The sequence below is a fragment of the Leopardus geoffroyi genome, chromosome A1 (genome assembly GCF_018350155.1).
Source record: "Leopardus geoffroyi isolate Oge1 chromosome A1, O.geoffroyi_Oge1_pat1.0, whole genome shotgun sequence".
Classification (NCBI taxonomy): domain Eukaryota; kingdom Metazoa; phylum Chordata; class Mammalia; order Carnivora; family Felidae; genus Leopardus; species Leopardus geoffroyi.
The window spans coordinates 2,294,572-2,315,893 of record NC_059326.1 but is presented as its reverse complement, the minus strand read 5'-3'; the positions used below and the strand labels follow the sequence as shown (position 1 = coordinate 2,315,893).

The 21,322-nt window shown below is 39.4% G+C and overlaps 1 protein-coding gene across 1 annotated transcript in view; it reads left to right on the top strand.

The window, feature by feature from the left end:
- Positions 1 to 21,322, top strand: part of MICU2 (mitochondrial calcium uptake 2) — a 142,281-nt gene that overhangs the window by 77,626 nt on the left and 43,333 nt on the right. The window contains exons 5-6 of the mRNA XM_045453937.1: positions 1,091 to 1,138; positions 2,761 to 2,843. Coding sequence (XP_045309893.1) covers positions 1,091 to 1,138; positions 2,761 to 2,843 — 131 coding nt within the window. The remainder of the gene's footprint in view (positions 1 to 1,090; positions 1,139 to 2,760; positions 2,844 to 21,322) is intronic.

Sequence of the window (21,322 nt, the reverse complement as noted above, 5' to 3'; positions counted from 1 at the left end):
GTATTTCGCTATTATATCAAATTTATGATCCTGAAGGAAAATTTTTTGGCTTATCAGGAGGCCATGATTTACAAGATACATTTTCTGTCTTCGTTGCTCCTCTTTTCATTGCAGGCACATAAAACCAGACACTATCTATTTGAGCAAGAAAGGACAGACGTGGAGCTAGTGGCCAGACACAGAGCTAGCTTCAAGTTCAACTTAATCCAGGGCTCAGACACCACCAGTGTGCATCTTTCATACCTGCCAGTTAGGACTGGCTGCATTCTCAGGCCCTGAACACCGGCTGTCTGGCAGTTCCAGGCCCTCTTTCCATTGCCTCACATTCCTAAGTGAAACATTCTCACATCATCAAAGCCCAGGAGGGTTGGCGGAGGGAACACAATGAAGCGAAGGATCGAGCATTCTCACCAGAAATGCCACTCTGAATGACCCAGCCGAGGTCAAGGCCCATCGCAGGACCCTGCAGCCAGACACGTGCAGCCTGCTCCTTAGCTGGGCTCAGCTTCTTGCCCATCTCTGCGCCGATTCTGTGAGAGGACAGTGATGGGCTGAGCCAGTCAGCATCCACCTTGAGGGGTGAGAACGGGTAGTCCTCTGCCTGGCCTGCATGTCAACAACGGAGAAGGAACGGTTTCCCGAAGGAAGATCAAGTTACTGCTGCAAAGATTTAACTTTCTTATTTTAAATAATATAGTCTGGCCTCTGGTGTATCAAGATCTCCGTTACTCTCCGGAATTTTCAAATTTGCTTCACTTGAGATGCTGTGAATGGTGAAATTTGAGTGCGAGTCGCATAAAGTGCCATGCAAATCGAACCTGTAGTGGGAGCCTATTATTTGCTAGCCAACATCCATCCCTCCTCTTACTGGTAATAGTAACCTGATGAAAAAACGCAGTATCTTTTTTTAAGTATTAGTACTGTACTCAACTCTTTATTGTAGAAGTTTTACACTGTATCAAAGAGAGGTAAATTAAAGTAAAAATGTGTGTGTTTTTAATTCAGTGAAGTTTCCGTATAGTACCTATATGTGATTACTTCTAAACCATCGAAAACTTATTTCCTGATGTTTTTATTTTCTCTCTTTCAGGACTGATATCGTATACCGAGTATCTTTTCTTGCTTACCATCCTCACTAGTAAGTATCCCACAGTTTGTCTCTGTGATCATGTGGAATTCTCTGTTCTTGCCAAACAGTGTTTTGGAAGTTTGGCATTTATGTCTTTTTTCATTGCTATCTTAGTTTCTGTGTCAACAAAATGATACTGTTGGATTAGATTATCCCTTCTACCTCCCTTGTACTATGGCTCCCCATAACTTTGTCTCCTTAAAAGACTTGTTGAACAGAAGAATGAGACTTAACCTTCGCATATTTAAAACCCCTCATTAGATACTCTTCAAACTTCCTGATCAGTACTCTTCAGACTGGTCATGAAAATCAAGGAATGAGTGAGAAACTTTCACAACTTGGAGCAGAGTAAGGAGACATAACAACTAAATGCAACATGATTTCTTTCAATTTTTTTTTAATGTTTATTTATTTTTGAGAGAGAGAGAGAGAGAGAACAGGGGAGGGGCAGAGAGAGAGAGAGGAAGAAACAGAATCTGAAGCAGGCTCCAAGCTCCTAGCCGTCAGCACAGAGCTGGACTCATGAGCTCAAACTCAGGAGCCGTGAGATCATGACCTGAGCCGAAGTCAGACGCTTAACCAACTGAGCTACCCAAGTGCCCCCAACGTGACTTCTTATATATGATCCTAAAATAGAAAAATAGCATTGATGGAAAAACATGAAATCCAAATAAAGTCTGTAGTTCAGTTGAAAATACTACTACCAGTGTTAATTTCTTAGTTTTGACAACGATACTGTGGTTATATAAGATGTTAAAAATAGAGGAAGCTGGGTGAAGAGTATGAGAACTCACTATGCTATCTTTACAACATTTCTTAGGGCTAAAATTATTTAAAAATAAAATTTTTTTTTCCTATTTATTTATTTTTGAGAGAGAGAGAGAGCAAGCAGGGGAGGGGCAGAGAGAGAGGCAGACACAGAATCCGAAGCCGGTTCCAGGCCCTGAGCTGTCAGCACAGAGCCCGACGGGGGGCTCGAACCCACCAACAGTGAGATCATCACTTGAGCTGAAGTCAGAGACTTAGCCAGCTGAGCTACCCAGGCGCCCCTCGAAATAAAAAGCTTTTTAAAAACCCTACTCTGAGAGGGGCGACGGTTGGTTAAGCGTCTGAGTCTTGATATTGGCTCCGGTCGAGGTCTGGCAGTCATGAGATCGAGCTTCGTGTCGGGCTCCACACGGAGCATGGAGCCTGCTTGGGATTCTTTCTGTCACTCTGTCTCTGCCCCTCCCCTGCTCACTCGCTCTCACCCTCTCGCTCTCAAAGTAAATAAATAAACCTAAAAAACAAAAACCCTACTCCGAGGAAAGGAAATCAAGAGTAATAATCTGTATGAAAATAGCCGAGCTATTATGAGAATAGAGGAAACCCCTGGTAGGGTTAAAGAAATAAATTCTCAAATGGATTTTGCCTTGAGAAGCAGAGCATTTAGCAGCAGAACAACGCGTCTTCGGAAATAGATCAGCCTCTGAAAATTGTTATAAGAAGAGGTCGTTTTTTCTCTGTTGAGGCACTTGCATGATAGTTTCTGGAAGCTTTTTTGTTTTCAAATTCGAAGACCTAGGGATCAGCAAATATAATTTGCATTTCACCAACATTTAAATAACTGTTCGCTTTTCACTTAATTACAGAACCCCATACTGGGTTTCATGTTGCTTTTAAAATGCTGGATGCAGATGGTAATGAGATGGTTGAGAAAAAGGAATTTTTTAAGGTAAGTAGATGCTACTTATTTTTGGCTTATCATAAAACACTTGGGTGTTTGTGTGATTTTACATTTCCATAAAAATAGAAATTATATCCACTGCTTACATATGAAATGTCAAGAAATCATTTGTACATTTGGAAGTGTTAAATTTTCCGTAGCGCAGCCTTGAGGGAAACTGTTGAGGAACAGAGTATAAGATGCCTGTGGGAGAAATGGACTTAAGCATCTACGTTTTTTAGGGTTTTGTTTTATGATAATGATAACGATAATATATATAATGTATATAACGATAATAGAAATGATAGAAAAATGAAAAAGCTACAATAGGTATAAATGGGTGCAGGTTTTCCAGGAATTTGCTAAGGCTAATATTTGAAAAGCTGGAAATATGTTTAAGTGAAAATATGTTTCCAAGACAACTCTAGGACATGTGACCAGTAAATTTTACTTCATTCCAAGAATGTTGATGGTAGTATTAAAAAATACCTCACTGTGCATAAACTGTTGAGTATGTGACAGAGTTAAATGTTGTTATTTTTTTAAACTGTTTTAACGTTTATTATTGAGAGAAGGAGAGAGACAGAGCATGAACATGCGAGGGGCAGAGAGAGGGGGAGACACAGAGTCAGAAGCAGGCTCCAGGCTCTGAGCTGTCAGCACGGAGCCCGACACGGGCCTCAAACCCACAAACCGTGAGATCGTGATCTGAGCCGAAGTCGGACGCTTAACTGACTGAGCCACCCAGGCGCCCTGAGTTAAATGTTTTTAATCTATTAGAGTGTTTTGTGGAGAAAAAAACACAACATAGTAAATACATAACACAGTGCTTTGTACATACTGACTTCTTTGAACTATGATTGGTAATGCATACATACATAAATGACCATGACTTTTTTTTAAAAAAGCCTTCAAGACCTGAAGCAAATGGACTCTTTTACATGTAGGAATGTAAAAGAAACACACATTTTGGAAAACCAAATTGGCAGTTTCTTAACTATACTTGGCAATTCTACTCCCATGTATTTAGTCAAAGGAAGAAAACATGTTCACCCAAAGACCTGTATATGAATGTTCGTAACAGCTTTATTCATAATAGCCCCAAACTGGAAACAGAACCTAAGTGTTCATCAAGTGACTAGATAAACAAATTGTATTCATACAATAAAATACTACTCAGCGATATAAAGGAAAAGTTACTGATAAATGCAACAACATGGATGAATCAAGGTGAAACAGTATACAGAGCAGGTGATTCCTCGGATACGAAACTCTAGAAAAGGAGTGTATGTACGCTAACAGAAAGCGGATCACTGGCAGCCTGGGGCTGAGAGGGAGTGAGGGGTTGACTGCAGTTTCCATGAGGGAGCCTCCTGAAGTGCTAGAAATGTTTCAGATCTCGGTGACGATGGTACTGACATGGGCAGAGAAATGTGTCAAAACCCGTCGAACTGTGTGTGTTTTATTATCACACAAACTATACGTCGGTAACCCCTTTGACAAGGTTGCATACCACAGGCTTCGTAAATTTAATTACTAAGATATTTGGTTCTATATATAAGAAACTGGCTCAGAGACTAGAAGCAAAGTACATAGCAAAAGTTCTAATCAGAGAATAAACATAAAACAAAAAATAGGCTCTTAAGTATTTAACATATGTGGAAATCTGGAAGAGGATATAGAGCGCATGAATGTTAGCAAATGGGGGAGACTAAGGTAAGTGACGTGAACATCTGTGTGAGTAAACAGGTGAAATTCTCAGTGTTTGGAAGTGTAGCACAATCCATCTTACCCAGTGTGGCCGCCATCGATAATTGTTCCACTGCCTTAAAAAGTCTGTCCGAGTGGGGAATCATTTTTAAAGATAAAGATACTTACATAACAGACTTTTTAATTAACTTAAGTAAATACACATCCTTTTTTTTTTTTTTTTTAACATTTTTATTTATTTCTTTTTGTATCCATTTCGGAACCCAGGCCTTTTCCTTAGAGTGGAGCCACTGATTGGATTCTTGCTACACAGTCTCATCATTTATCATCTGCAGTTTCCACCTTGTTTTCTTTAAAGGGCAGAAAAAATGTAAAGACGGGTATGAAGCACTCAATGTAGAATCCTTCAAGATTTGGTGATTTTCCCCACTCTTTACAGACATACCCTAGCTAATCAGAAGGAACTTTTTTTTAGTAGTGTCCCTTTGTAACACAGCTCTGAAGTATTCCTCTCACTTTTTTATTGCAGCAACTCTTTTCAGACTCCTTTTTCATTGATACAGGCATTTGCATTATTGCAAGTGACTTCACGCACACCCCTTTGTGTATGTAGTCAAGGCCCGTGAACTCAATGAAACAAGCTAGCCACCAGGACAGGAATCGATGCAGGCTATCCCCTCGCGGCTTCCTTGACATGGCGTTTTCTGAGGGGCCTGGCAGCTCCCGGTGACAGTGGCCCACTCATTTCAGGGTGTTGCCAAACATAAGACACTAAATGTTACGCTTTTATATTTGGAGTTTATATCACTTTCAAAAACAAAAAGAAAACTCACATAAACTGTCTTCTGTGCTTGGTGCATCCATTTCAGGCTCTTCTGGTTTCTTTCACCATATTCAGTTGTCTTTGAAGCTGCATTCTCACCTCAGGCAAAAAAAGGAGACCAATGTCCTAGTGTCCCCAAGTAGTTAACTTCTACCTTCAGCTTTCTGGTGTTTCCAGAAAACCACATTACTTCACAGAAATATTGAATTAAATAATTACAGTAGCAAGTGCAATGAGTGTAATTGGTTTGGAAACACACAAAAATTAGAGCAGATACTGAGCTAACTGCTGAGAGCAGGAATATGCAAGCAAGCTTGAGACTGGCCAGGAGCTCACTGGGAATATCTGTCTCGGAGTTCTGCAGGGGCAGTAGGGAGCCTTGATTAATCTGCATTGGTTAGCTTTTTGGTTTTTTGTTTGTTTTGTTGGTTGGTTTTTTTGCTACATTTTATTTGAGGAAACAGAACCCAGTATACAACTATAGGAATTAAATTCTGGAGTATCTAGAAAGGAATGGAGTCAGCATAACTACCCTCAATACCCTCAATATTTCAGACCAGTATGTTGGTATATAGTTCTTGAAGGTGTGCTAAAACACACAGAAAATACACCCTCATTGTTGTGTGGTTAGGTGTACTTTACAAAACACACAGAAAAGTTTCAAAACAGGAACAACTGAAATAACGGGAGGTAAGAGGCTGCTTTATGAGGACCTATCTTAAAAGTAGGTGTGTGTCATGGAAAGACGAAATGTATGATCTTCTATGTAGAATCCAACAAAAAATCAGACTCGTAGAAAGAGATCAGATTTGTGGTTACCAGAGGCGAGGCTGGGAATTGAAGGAAGGTGGTCGAAAGGTGCGAACTTGGATCTAGAAGATGAGTCAGTGCTGGGGGTGTGACGTGCATCACGACAGCCATAGGGTTTACATAGGAAAGTAGTTAAGAGAGTGAATCCTCGGAGCTACCATAACAAGGAGAAAAGATTTTTTTGTTGCCTTTTTTTTTTTTTTTGCATGTGTACGAGATGATGGATGTTAACTTACTGCAGTAATCATTTCAGAACTTCTCTAAGTCAAATCATTGTACACAGGGAGGTATGTCGATTATGTCTCGGTACAACTGGAAAAAGATAAGACTCATGGAGGTCTCCTTCTCTCTCTGCTCCCCCTCCCCTTGCTGGTGCTCTGTCCTCTCTCTCTCTCAAAAATAAATAATAAAAAAACTTTTTTTAATTAAAAAAGGCATTGCTAGTTTCCTATCACTGGTGTCAGTGAGATCTTTATGTCAGTTCTAGTCATCTAGTTTTTCTTCCAATCTCCAGTGTACCGGGAAGACAGGCAACAACGCTTGTTAAAATTAGGTATAAAATATAGACTCTGTTACTTGCACTCTCCAGTAAAGTAGCCAGTAGCCATATGTAGCTTTCGGGCCCTTGAAATTTGGCTTGTGGCCAAAAAAAACTTAAGTTTTTACATTTTAATTAATGTAAAATTTAAATTTAAAACCTGATATTCCCTTTAGGTATTCAGAAATTTTTACATATGTTTGAAGCTACCTGGGTATAGGGAACCCCTTTTAAATTGTAAATCTTATGAAATCTGAACGCAGATCAAGTATTTCCAATGAAATGTAAATCTGAATTGATTGTTCTGTAAATGTAAAATCCACAGTGGATTTTGAAGAAAAGAGAAAGGAACGTAAAACATCGGAATTTTTATATTAAATACGTGATGAAGTGCGATGGGATGTAAATTCATTTTCACGTGTCTTTTTTTGTTGTTTTTATTTTTTTGAATGTGGCTACTCAAAAATTTTAAATTACTTATGTAACTCCTTTATATTTCGATTGGACAGCACTGCTTTAGAATATACAAGACTATAAATTCTGAGAAAGTTTCGTATATATTTTATCATATGCCCTTAAAACAATTGTTTCAAATGCTGAAAAAGATTTTTCTTACGCGTGGGTTTGCATCTTACATAAGAAAGCTGGAGGATTCCAGAGGATTGAAATTGCCTAAGTATACTTCCAGATAAGTGAAGTTTCACTTACTGTTCAGAAAAACAGGTAGTAATCTTCCAGAATTCAACTTCTTAGAGTGGCAGAAGTTAAAAGTAACAGAAAGTTATGGAGAAAACTATACTGTGTAACTGCTTAAAGAATATTGGGAATGTTTCACATATTCAAAACATGTGGTTTGAAAAAGATAGAAATTGTGTCATTCTAACATCATTGTAAGCAAGTGTTAGCAAATTTGCTTGTTACCCACGAATCAGTATGGATAAAGTTTATCATCATAGAGCAACTGGATTATGAAGGCAGCATGGAATTCTACAGAGAAGTTGAGGGTAGTTTAAATGGACAAAATGAGGGGAAAATAATAAAATAAAATAAAATAAAATAAAATAAAATAAAATAAAATAATAAAATAAAATAAAATAAAATAAAATAAAATAAATCAAATATGGATTTCTAGGTATCATGGCTCCTACTCAGGACCTCAGATGAAAAATTACTCACAAAGCAAGCAGGAAAGGAAATACTAGATAGTCATCATAAATCTATCTTTAAATTCAATTTCATTCAGCATAGGAAAACAGAAATAACCATATTGCTCTGTTTAGCACCAACAGTCATTAAATGACCGTCATTACTGGTCCCTTGGGGAAAGAAACTTTATGAAATACAGACCACTGTAGAAGCATTGTTGCTGTCCCTGTGTGGCCAACACGTGAAGAGACACCTCAGAGGCAGAGTCCCCAATGTGAATGTACTTCACCACCGGGAGAAACCAGTGGACAGCTGTCAGAGAGAATGGTGCTTCAGTTTTCAAAAATTACCTCTGTCCACAGTGTGAAAGCTGAACTAGAAGAGAAGAGATTGGAGATAGGTGGCTTGTTATACTATCACAGTAGTCCAGTTTACAACTGCGAATGCAAAGTGGGAAATACGGTCAAGACGTGCTGTGGAACAGGCTCTGAGGAACCTGGTTTCCAGCTGGGTTGAAGAGGAGAGGGGAGAGGAGACATAAGTGGTCACTCCTTTTTCCAGCCAGCCTAACTAGGAATTATGGTAGCACTAACTGATCTAAGAGGACAGAAGACTAGCTCTTATTGAGGATTGGTTATGTTCAACATACATGTTGCATTGTTGCATCTTTGCAGCAACCTACAAGGTAAGTAGTAGTATCCCCACTTTAAATATAAAATCGATATACAGTCAATATAGCAGCCATGATTTGATTCCAAGTCAGTCCATGCAGTTCTACAACCCTGCTCTTTCCTTCATGTTAGCCGGCCTCATTTGAAGGAGAATGCAGAGGAGGACTGGGTTGAAAAAGATCTTAACTCTGAGCTTGGAAATGTTGACCTTTATAAACTATTGGGACATCTCTGTAGAGATAGATATGAGTAGCAAGCAACTGTCTGGAGATAAGAATGTAGCTGGGATTAGGAAGCATCCTGATACAGGTGATAATTAAGTCATGAGAGTATGTGACCTAAAGGGGAGAATGTAGAGTGACGAAGGATAAGATCAGAGTTTTGGAAAACAGTTGCATTTAAGAGGTTAAGCTGAAACTGAGAAGCCAAGAATGAAATTGAGAAGGAGCAGAGTACAAGAGAAGTAAGAAAAAGCCCAGAAAGTGCAGGATAATGGAATCTGGGGAAGAAAAGAGCAACAATGAAGCAATGTTGAACATCAAACTTTTTAAAAGTGGTCAAGTTGGATAGCGACAGAGTAGAGGACTCCTTAAGTTTTGTAGGTCTTTGGGAGCCATTACAGAAGCAGTTTGAAAATAGTGGTAGGGACCAATGCCATAGAGCAGAAGACTAAAGAGGAATGGATAGGAAATGCAAAATCGATCGGGGGAGTTAAGATGGCAGAGTAGTAGGGGGACCCTGGGCTTCCTTCAAACACAGCTAAACCAACATCAAATCATTTTGAGCACCTAGGAAATCAGTGTGAGAAGTAAGAGAACAATCTGCATAATTTGAGGGAGAGAACCTGGCAGGCTTATTTCAACAAAGAAATCAAAGCACACCTAGTTAAAAGTCCAAACACTGCCCACTGCAAGCAAGGAGGAGCTCTGCAGAGGACTGACCTTGGGGAAGGAGCAGCCAAATCACAGTAGCAAAGCGTAGACCACATACACCATGAATACTTTCTGAAGCACCAGGCCCTGGACAGTGTATGACCCCTTCTTAAGATAGCAAGACTCTGGGGCGCCTGGGTGGCGCAGTCGGTTAAGCGTCCGACTTCAGCCAGGTCACGATCTCACGGTCCGTGAGTTCGAGCCCCGCGTCAGGCTCTGGGCTGATGGCTCAGAGCCTGGAGCCTGTTTCCGATTCTGTGTCTCCCTCTCTCTCTGCTCCTCCCCCGTTCATGCTCTGTCTCTCTCTGTCCCAAAAATAAATAAACGTTGAAAAAAAAAATTTTTTTTTAAAAAAAAGATAGCAAGACTCTCAGGAGCAGGAAGCATAACAAGCTTTCATAACACACAAAGACAGAAACCTAGAGAAAATGACAAGGTGGAGGAACCCCCACCCCACAAAGAAAGATCAAGAAGAAACCACAGCCAGGGATTTGCTCAAAACAGATATAAGCAATACATCTGAACAAGAATTCAGAACAGAAGGCTTGAAAAAAGCCTAGAAGACACCAGAGAAACCCTTGCTGCAGAGATAAAAGACCTAAAAACTAGTCAGGCCAAAATAAAAAATGGTATAACTGAGTTGCAAAACCAACAAGATGGAATCACAATGAAGGTGGAAGAAGCAAAGGAACAACTGGGTGACATAGAAGATAAAAGTATGGAAAATAATGAAGCTGAAAAGAGGGGAAGAAAAGTATTAGATCGTGAATATATACCTAGGGAACTCAGCAGTTCCACGAAATGCAACAATATTCATACCTTAGCAGTCCCAGAAGAAGAGCAGGGAGAAAGGGGGAGAGGGTTTACTTGAACAAATTATAACTGAGAACTTCCCTAGTCTGGGGAAGGAAGAGGCATTCAAATCCAAGAGGCACAGAGAACTCCCCTGAAAATCAACAAAACAGGTCAATACCAAGACCTAACATAGTGAAACTTGCGAAATACAAAGATAGAGAAAGGCACAAAGATCCTTAATCTACAAGGGTAGACACATTAGGTTTAGCAGACACATAGAAACGTGGCAGGCCAGAAGGGGGTGGAATGATATATACAGCATGCTACAGGGAAAAATATGCAGCCAAGAATACTGAATCTAACAAGGCTGTCATTCAGGATAGAAGGAGAGGTAAAGAGTTTCCAGGTTAAACAAAAACTAAAAGAGTTTGTGAACACTAAACCAGCTCTGTAAGAATTATTAAAGGGGACCCTTTGAGCAGGAAAGAGAGACCAAAAGCAACCAAGACCAGAAAGGAACAGAGATGATCTGCAGGAACACAACTTTATGGGTAATACAATGGCACTAACTTGATATCTATCAGTAATTACTCTGAATATAAATTGACTAAATACACCAATCAAAAGGCGTAGGGTTTCGGAATGGATTTAAGAAACAAGACCCATCAATATGCTGCTTACAGTAGATTCATTTTAGACCCAAAGACACCTTCAGATTGAAAGTGAGGGGATGGAGAACCATTTTTCATGCTAATAGGCATCAAAAGAAAGCTGGAATAGCCATACTTCTATCAGACAAACTAGATTTTAAACCAAAGACTGTAATAAGAGATGAAGAAGGGCATTGTATCCTAATAAAGAGATCTACTCAACAGGAATATCTAACGGTTGTAAATATGTATGCCCCAAACTTGGAAGCAGCCAAATATATGAATCAATTAATAACAAACTTAAGCTCACTGATAATCATATAGTAATAGTAGGGGACTTACAACACCCCACTTACAGCAATGGACAGATCATCTAAGCAGATCATCAAGGAAACAATGGCTTTGAACGACACACTGGACCAGATGGACTTAACAGATACTTTCAGAGCATTTTGTCCTAAAGCAGCAGAATACATATTCTTTTCAACTGCACATGGAACATTCTCCAGACTAGATCACATACTGGGTCATGAATCAGGCCTTAACCAATACAAAAAGATAGAGATCATACCATGCATATTTTCAGACCACAATGCTATGGAACTTGAAGTCAGCCACAAGAAAAAATTTGGAAAGACCACAAATACTTGGAGGTTAGAGAACATCCTACGAAAGAATGAATAGGTTAACCAGGAAATTAAAGAAGAAATAAAAAATACATGGAAGCAGATGAAAATGAAAACACAACATTCCAAAATCTTTGGGATGCAGCAACGACAGTCATAAGAGGAAGTATGTAGGCCATAGCTCAAGATGCAAGAAAAGTCTCTAACTCACAACCTAACGTTCCATCTAAAGGAGCTGGAAAAAGAACACCAAATAAGCCTAAAACCAGCAGAATAATAAAGATTAGAGCTAAAATAAATGATGAGCAATTCTATGCCAACAAATTGGGCAATCTGGAAGAAATGGATACATTCCTAGAAACATAAACTGCCAAAACTGAAACAAGAAGAAATAGAAACTTTGAACAGACTCATCATGGCCAGCAAAGAAATTGAACCAATAATCAAAAATCTCCCAACAAACAAGAGTCCAGTGCTGGATTGCTTCCCAGAGGAATTCTACCAAATATTTAAAGAAGAAATCCTACCTATGCTTCTGAAACTGTTCCAAAAAATAGAAAAGGAAGGAAAACTTCCAAACTCATTCTGCGAGGCCAGTATTACCTTAATTCCAAAACCAGACCAAGACCCCACTAAAAAGAAAGACTACAGACCAATGTCCCTGATGAACATGGATGCACGACTCTTCAACAATATACTAGAAAATCAAACCCAACAGTATATTAAAAGAATAATTCACCACAATCAAGTGGGATTTACTCTTGGGGTGCAGGGCTGGGGGTTCAAGATCTGCAAATCAATCGATGTGATATGCCATATTAATAAAAGAAAGGATAAGAACCACGTGATGTTTTCAATAGACACAGAAAAAACATTTGACAAAATACAGCATCTTTTCTTGATAAAAACCCTCATGGAAGCAGGGATAGAAGGAAAATACCTCAACATCATAAAGGCCATATATGAAAGGCCCACAGCTAATATCATCCTCAATGGGGAAAAACTAAGAGCTTTCCCCCCGAGATCAGAAACATGACAGGGATGTCCACTCTCCCCACTGTTATTCAACATTGTATTGGAAGTCTTAGCCTCAGCAGTCAGACCACACAAAGGAATAAAAAGCATCCAAATCAGCAAGGAAGAAGTCAAACTTTCAGGCTTTGCAGATGGCATGATACTTTATGTGGAAAACCCAAAATATTCCACCAAAGAAATTGCTAGAACTGATACCTGAATTCAGCAAAGTCACAGGATGCAAAATGAACGTACAGAAACCTGTGGCATTTCGATACACCAATAATGAAGCAACAGAAAGAGAAATCAAGGAATCAATCCCATTTACAGTTGCACCAAAAACCCTTAAGATACCTAGGAATAAACCTAACCAAAGAGGTGAAAGGTCTGTACCCTGAAAACCGTAAAGCACTGATGAAAGAAATTGAAGAAGACACAAACAAGTGGAAAAACATCCCATGCTCGTGGATCAGAAGAAAAAATGTTAAACTGTCTATAGTACCCAAGACAATCTACACATTTAGTGCAATCCCTATCAAAATAACACAGCATTTTTCACAGAACTAGAACAAACAGTTCTGAAATTTGTATGGAACCGGAAAAGACCCCGAATAGCCAAAGTAATGTTGAAAAAGAAAAGAAAAGCAGGAGGCATCAAAATTCCAGACCTCAAGCTGTATTATAAAGCTGTAATCATCAAGACAGTATGGTACTTGCACAAAAACAGACAGAGATCAGTGGAACAGGATGAAAAACCCAGAAGTGGACCCGCAACTGTATATGCAATTAATCTTTGGCAAAGAAGGAAAGAATATCCAATGCAAAAAAGACAGTTTCCAACGAATAGTGTGGGGAAAACTGAACAGCAGCATGCAGAAGAATGAACCTGGACCACTTTCTTACACCAGACACAAAAATAAACTCACAATGGATGAAAGACCTCAATGTGAGACAGGAAGCCACCAAAATCCTAGAGGAGAACACAGGCAGCAACCTCTTGACCTCAGCTGTAGCAACTTCTTACTAAACGTGTTGCTGGAAGCAAGGGAAACAAACGCAAAAATGAACTGTTAGGACTTCTTCAAGATAAAAAGCTTCTGCACAGTGAAGGAAACAGTCAACAAAGCAAAGGCAACCTGTGTCATGGGAGAAGATATTTGCAAATGACATACCAGATAAAGGGCTAGTATCCACAATCTGTAAAGAACTTACCAAACTCAACACCCAAAAAATAAATAATCCAGCTAAGAAGGAAATAGGCAGAAGACACGAATAGACATTTCTCCCAAGGAGACACACAAATGGCTAGCAGACACATGAAAAAATGCTCCACATCACTCATCATCAGGAAAATATAAATCAGAACCACAATGAGATACCACCTCACACCTGTCAAAATGGCTAAAATGAACAAGTCAGGAAACCACAAATGTTGGTGAGGATGCAGAGAAAGGGGAACCTTCTTACACCATTGGTGAGAATGCAAACTGGTACAGCCACTCTGGAAAACAGTATGGAAATTCCTCAGAAGTTAAAAATAACTACCCTACAACACAGCAGTTGCACTACAATACAGGAATTGTATTTACACAAAGTATACAATAATACTGATTCGAAGGGGCAAATGTACCCTATTGTTTATAGCAGCACTATCAACCATAGCCAAATTATGGAAACAGCCTGTGTCCATCAACTGATGAATGGAAAAAGAAAACTTGATGTGCATGTGTATATATGTATATGTGTGTATACATGTGAGTAATGTATGTATACACACATATATACATGCACATACATCAGAATATTACTCAGCCATCAAAAAGAATGAAATGTTGCCATTTGCAATGACGTTGACGGAGCTAGAGTGTATTATACACTAAGCTAAATAAGTCAGTCAGAGAAAGACAAATACCATATGATTTCAGCCATATGTGGAATTTAAGAAACTAAACAGATGAATATAGGGGAGGGAAGGAAAAATAAATAAGATAAAAACAGAGAGGTAGGCAAGCTGTAAGAGACTCTTAAATAGAGAACGGAGGGTTGCTGGAGGAGAGGTAGGTGGGGGGATGGGCATTAAGGAGGGTACTGGTTAGGATGAGCACTGGGTGTTATATGGACGTGATGAATCACTAAATTCTCCTGCGGCCAATACTACATTATATGTTAACCAACTTGAATTTAAATAAAATCTGGGAAAAAGTAATAACTTGTTGAATAAAGATATAGCCACAAAAAAAAATAAAATAAACCCTTTATCCCTCTTCCTATCACTAGAATAAATATACAGCCCAGTTTGTTCAAATGTAGACAGTGCAGTGGTTACTCGTACTAACTGCAATTATTTGTAGTGCCTTCCTTCACTCTTACAAGTACCTGGTTTAAATAATAAATTACACGGTTAATATTCAAAAAAAAAAAAAAAAGGAAATACAAAATCGATGTCCGTAGATAAAAATTATTCTTCTGAGATGCTTGGCATTTAAAGAAGGAAATTAATCTGATACTAGTTTAAGGTAGGAAACCTATCTGTCTGCACAAGTAACACCTGAAATAGTGTCATACGGGGTACCATTACGCTCCGCCTACCTCAGTCTACCTCAGGTACAAGAAGAGGACATGTTTAAGATTATTACTCAGGTAGAGCCTAATAGTTATGAAAAGGCTGTTCTATGTGAAGGTAAAATTCCGTGATATTAATTAAACTGTCAGCACGTTCACAAACCATAACTCCCTCAGACGTGGACGAACTTTCTGCTTTTATTTTGGGCAGTGGCAAAGCATGGGGAGCCAGACCTCAGAGGTACTGCCTCCACCATACGTACATCCCTAGATGTGTGATGTCGGAACTAATTTTACACAGTGGGCACAATAGAGCCTCTGGTAATATCACTGTCATACTTACAAAGACCAAAGTTCCGATTCATTACAGTAATGTTTGATGAAACCCAAGTCTGAATGACAAAGCCTGCAGATAAAGAAGACACTGAACATGAAACTCAAAAAAGACAATAGAAGGCACGTTGGTTTTCTTCTTTGTCGTCTTCAGGTCTCTTCTCGCAGTGAAACACAGTTTCCTACTCCAAGAGACTAGGCAAGTCTCTTTTACTGCATATACAGCCTTCACTGCTAAGATTGTTGAGCATACCTACTTCAGAAGTTTTGGGGGGCACCTGGGTGGCTCAGTCTGTTAAGCATCCAACTCTTGATTTCGGCTCCGGTCATGATCTCGCAGTTCGTGAGTCCGAGCCCTGCATCGGGCTCCATGCTGACAGTACAGAGCCTGTTCGGGATTCTCTCGTGAGCTCTCCCTCCGCCCCTCCCCGACTTGTGCACACTCGTGCTCTCTCTCTCTCTCTCTCTCTCTCTCAAAGTAAATAAACAAACATTTAAAAAATAATAAAATTGGGACACCTGGGTGACTCAGTTAAGCGTCCGACTTCGGCTCACATCATGATCTCACGGTTTATGGGTTCAAGCCCCGCGTTGGGCTCTGTGCTGATAGCTCAGAGCCTAGAGTCTGCTTCAGATTCTGTGTCCTCCTCTCTCTCTCTCTGCCCCTTCCCGGCTCTCTCTCAAAACTAAATAAACATTAAAAAAATTTTTTTAAATAAGAAAAGTTTTTGGATACTTTTTCTTAACATAATTTAACATGCTGAATTTATGCAACACTTTCTAAATACTACAATTTTTGCCTTAAATATTTGGAAAATTCTTAGATGATCAACTTATGAATTAAGAAAAGAGCATGTTACAACATGTCACTGATTTTTTTTTAAGTGTAAGGTTATAAAGGTCAAACTTCTAAGCCTATACAAGGTTCTTTATGCTTAGCATAGAAATAAAGCAGTAAACTTGATAACTCATGGAGCATAATATAGTCATTTAAAATAACTGCATAAAGGGGTGCCTGGCTCAGGTGGTTGAGCATCTGACTTCAGCTCAGGTCATGACCTTGTAGTTTGTGAGTTCAAGCCCCACATTGGGCTCTGTGCTGACAGCTCAAGCCTGGAGCCTGCTTCGGATTCTGTGTCTCCCTTTCCCTTTGCCCCTCCTCTGCTCACACTCTGTCTTTCTCTCTCTCTCTCTCTCAAAAATAAATAACCATTTCAGGGTGCCTTGGTGGCTTAGTCGGTTAAGCCTCAGGCTTTTGCTCAGGTCATCGCCTCACAGTTCATGGGTTTGAGCCCTGCATGGGGCTCTGTGCTGACAGCTCGGAGCCTGAAGCCTGCTTTGGATTCTGTGTCTCCTCCTCTGTCTGACCCTCCCCTGCTCATGCTCTGTCTCTCTGTCTCTCAAAAATAAACAAACATTACAAAAAAAATTTTTTGATAAATTAAATACCTGCATAAAGAAAATTGGGGGTATAGGAAAACCCAAACTTACTTCCTACCGTGGACACCCCTAGTCTGTGGCTGCATATGGATCACTTCCCTCTGAAAAAGACCTGAAACGAGTTTAACAGCTTCCCCACACTGAAAGATAACAAGGCCACATGAAAACGGATAGGAGGGGAGGAGTGTGTCCCTGAAGCGGTTCAAGCCCCACATCAGGCACCCCAACGCTTGGAAGCTACACTGAAGAGGTGAGCTCCCCAAACATTGAAAACCAAGGGGACTTGCATTCAAGAGATCCACAGGGCTGTAGAAAACTGAGACTCTACTCTTAAAGAACTCGTGCACAGACTCACTCACCCCAGGAGTCAGCACGAAAGCAGTAGGTTGCAAAGCGCTGAGGCCATCGATGGAGGAAGCTCACTGGCCAGTCTTCAAAGCACCTGCTGGAGGAGCAGATGTAGGTGGAGGGGCTCACAAGCACGAGACTTCTGTCTCATTTTAACTCGCTTCTGCTGTTTGCCCCACTCGTGCACTCTCCCATGGCCCAGGCCTTCTAAACGTGGCAGTGGGCTTGTCCTGTTATGCCAAATTGACAGGTGTGTGCAGTCCACATAAGGGATGCCCCTTAAATGCCTGGCTCTGGTGGCCACAGAGGATTGAATTTTGGGGGCCCACATGACTAAAACAATTGAAGAGACAGTTCTTGACAGGCCACCACTCCTAGGGCACTGTGCAAACAGCTGACTGAAACACATCCCCTGTCTTCCTGTGACCACTCCATCAAGATGAGATACAGCTGTTTTGCCTCATACATAGAAACAAATACAGAGTCAAACAAAATGGGGAAAAAACAAAAACAGAGGAATGTGTTCCAGATAAAAGAACAAGATAACTCCAGAAGAACACCTTAACAAAATGGAGATAAGTAATTTACCTGATAAAATGTTCTAAGTAATGGTCATAAATATGCTTGCCTATCTTGTGAGAAGAATGGATGAGTGCAGAGTGAACTTCAACAAAGAGACAGAAGATACAAGAAAGTACCAGACAGAAGTCACAGAGCTAAAGAACACAATAACTGAACTGAAAAATACCCTAACGGGCTCAAAGCAGACAAGATGAAGAAAGGATAGGTGACCTAGAAGACAGGACAGTGGAACTCACCCACACAAAGCAACAAAAAGGAAAAAATAAAATAAAATAATGTTAAAAAGGGAAAATAGTTTAAGGGACCTATAGGACAACAAGCAGAAAAACATTCACATTTAGGAGTCCCAAAAACAAGAGAGAAAGGGATGTAAAATTTTATTTGAAAAAATGACTGAAAACTTCCCTAACCTGGGGGAGGAAACAAACTTCCAGTTCTGGGAAGCACAGAGAATTCCAAATGGGATGAACCCAGTGGTATCCATAAGACCGATTATCTCTGAAATGTCAAAATTTGAAGATACAGGGAGACTCTTAAACGCAGCAGGAGAAAAACAACTTGTATGTACAAGGGAGACTCCACGGGACTGTCACCAGATTTTTAAGCAGAAACTTTGCAGGCCAGAAGGGAGTGGCATGATATTCAAAGTGCTGAAAGCAACAAACTTTAACCAAGCATACTTTCCTCAGCAAGGTTATCATTCAGAATTGAAGGAGAGATAAAGAAGTGTTCAAACGCTAAAGGAATTCGCCACCGTGAACTGGCCTTATAAGGAATTTTAAGGGACTTCTTCAATCTGAAAAGAAGGGGAACTAATTGGTAACAAGGAAACATCTCAAAAGAAAAATCTGAATAGTCAATGCAAATGTAGTGGACAAATCACAAATCTGGCATGAAGCTCAAAAGAAAAAAGTTAAAATAACTATAACTACAATAATTAGTTAATGGGTATACAAAATAAAAACATGTTTAATGTGACATCCAAAACCCAAACTGTGCAGGGAGAGGGGAGTAAAAATGTAGGTTTTTAGAGTGCAGTGTTGGTATCAATGTAAAATAGACTGATATATATATGTTTTACACACACACACACACACACATATATATACATACATACACACATGCATACAGGCCGATACATGTAAGCTTCCTGGTGACCACAAAGCAAAAATCATAGTAGATACACAAAAGACAATGAGAATGGAATCTAAACACTAAAAGATGGCATGTAACCATGAGGAAGAGAGCAGAGAAGAAGGAAGAAACAAAGAAGAACTACAAAACAACCAGATAACAATCAACAAAATGACAGTAATAAATACCTATCTATAATTACTTTAAATGCAAATAGCCTAAGTTATTAAGAAAAGATATAGAGTGCCTGAATGGATTTAAAAAAAAAAGAGAGAGACCCATCTATATATCGCCTACAAGAGACACATTTCCGATCTAAGACACACAGACTGAAAAGTGAAGAGACGGAAAAAGATAGTTCATGCAAATGGAAACCAGAATAAAGATAATAAGTAACTTTACTTACATCAGACAAAATAGACTTTAAAAGAAACTTTAATAAAAGACAAAGATGGGCATTACATAATGATAAAGTATTCAATCCAGCAAGAAGATACAACATTTGTGCACTGAACATAGGAGCAACTAAATATATGAATATAAATCTATAAAGCAATATTAACAGACATGAAGGGAGGAATCAACAGCAATACAATCACAGTAGAGGACTTTAATACCCCCTTTACATCAGTGGAAAGCCCATCCAAAGTCATTAAGTAAACATCAGCCTTAAACAACACATTAGACCAGATGGACTTGATATACACAGATATTCCATCCAATAGCAGCAGAATACACATTCTTCTTAAGTGCATATGGAATGTTCTCCAGGATCGGTCACAAAATAAGTCTCAAATTTAAGAATATTGAAATCGTATCAGGCATCTTTTCAGGCCACTCTGATATGAAACAAGAAATCAGTCACAAAAACAAAACTAGAAAAATCACAGATGTTTGGAAATTGAACAGTGTGCTACTGAACAACCAATGCAATGAAGAAGTTAAAGGAAAAATAAAAAAATACCTTGAGACAAATGAAAATGAAAATACAAACAAAGCAAAATCTAACTTTATGGTAATACGGGCCTGTCTTAAGAAACAAGAAAAATCTTAATCTAACTTTACACCTAAAGGATCTAGAAAAAGAGGAACAAAGGAAGCCCAAAATTAGTAGAAGGAAGAAGGCAGAAAATAATTAAGAATCAGAGAAGAAATAAATGAAATGAAGACTAGAAAGACAATAGATGAAATCAATCAAACTAAGAGTTGGTTCTTTAAAGAGAACTACATGGGGTGCCTGGGTGGCTCAGTCGTTTAAGCGTCCCAGCTTCGGCACAGGTCATGATCTCGCAGTTCGTGCGTTTGAGCCCTACATCGGGCTCTCTGCTGTCAGCGCAGAGCCTGGACCCTGCTTCGGAATCTGTGTCTCCCTCTTTCTCTGCCCCTTCCCCACTCTTGCTTTGTCTCTTCCTCTCTCAAAAATAAATAAACACTAAAAAAAATTGTAATAAAAATAAAGAGAACTAAAAAATTGACAAACCTTTGGGTAGCCTCATCCAGAAAGAAGTGCTCAAATAAGTAAAATCAGAAGTGAAAGAAGGGAGGTTACATCTGATACCACAGAAATAGAAGGAATCGTAAGAGACATCTGTGAAGAATTATGCTCCCAGCAGACTGAACAACTAGAAGAAATGGATAAATTCCTAGAAACATACAATCATCTAAGTCTGAGTCATGAAGAAATAGAAAAATCTGAATTAAACTGATTACCAGAACAGAGACTGAATCAATAATCAGAAACTTTTCAACAAACAAAAGTTCAGGACCAGATGGCTTTACTGGTGAATTCTCCCAAACATTCAAAGAACATTTAATACTTGTACTTCTGAAATTCTTCTTTTAAAAAATTGAAGAGGAGAATGCTTCCATACTCATTTTACAAGACGACCAACATTATCCTGGCACTAAAACCAAACAAGGATATGGGGCGCCTGGGTGGCTTAGTCGGTTGAGCGTCCGACTTCGGCTCAGGTCATGATCCCGCAGTCTGTGGGTTCGAGCCCCGTGTCGGGCTCTGGGCTGACAGCTCAGAGCCTGGAGCCTGCTTCGGAATCTATGTCTCCCTCTCTCTCTGCCCCTCCCCTGCTCATGCTCTATCTCTCTCTTTCTGTGTCTCAAAAATAAACATGAAAAAAAAATTTTTTAAACCAAACAAGGACACCACAAAGAAAGGAAGGAGAAAAGGAAACACAGAAGGGAGGGAAGGTAAGAGGAAAGAAAAAGAAAAGAGAAAAGGATAGAAAAGAAAAGAAACGAAAAGAAAAGGAGAAAATCATAGGCCAATATCCTCGATGAACATAGATGCAAAAATCCTCAACAAAATGCTATCAAACTGAGTCCAGTAATACATTAAAAAATATCATAATCATGTTCA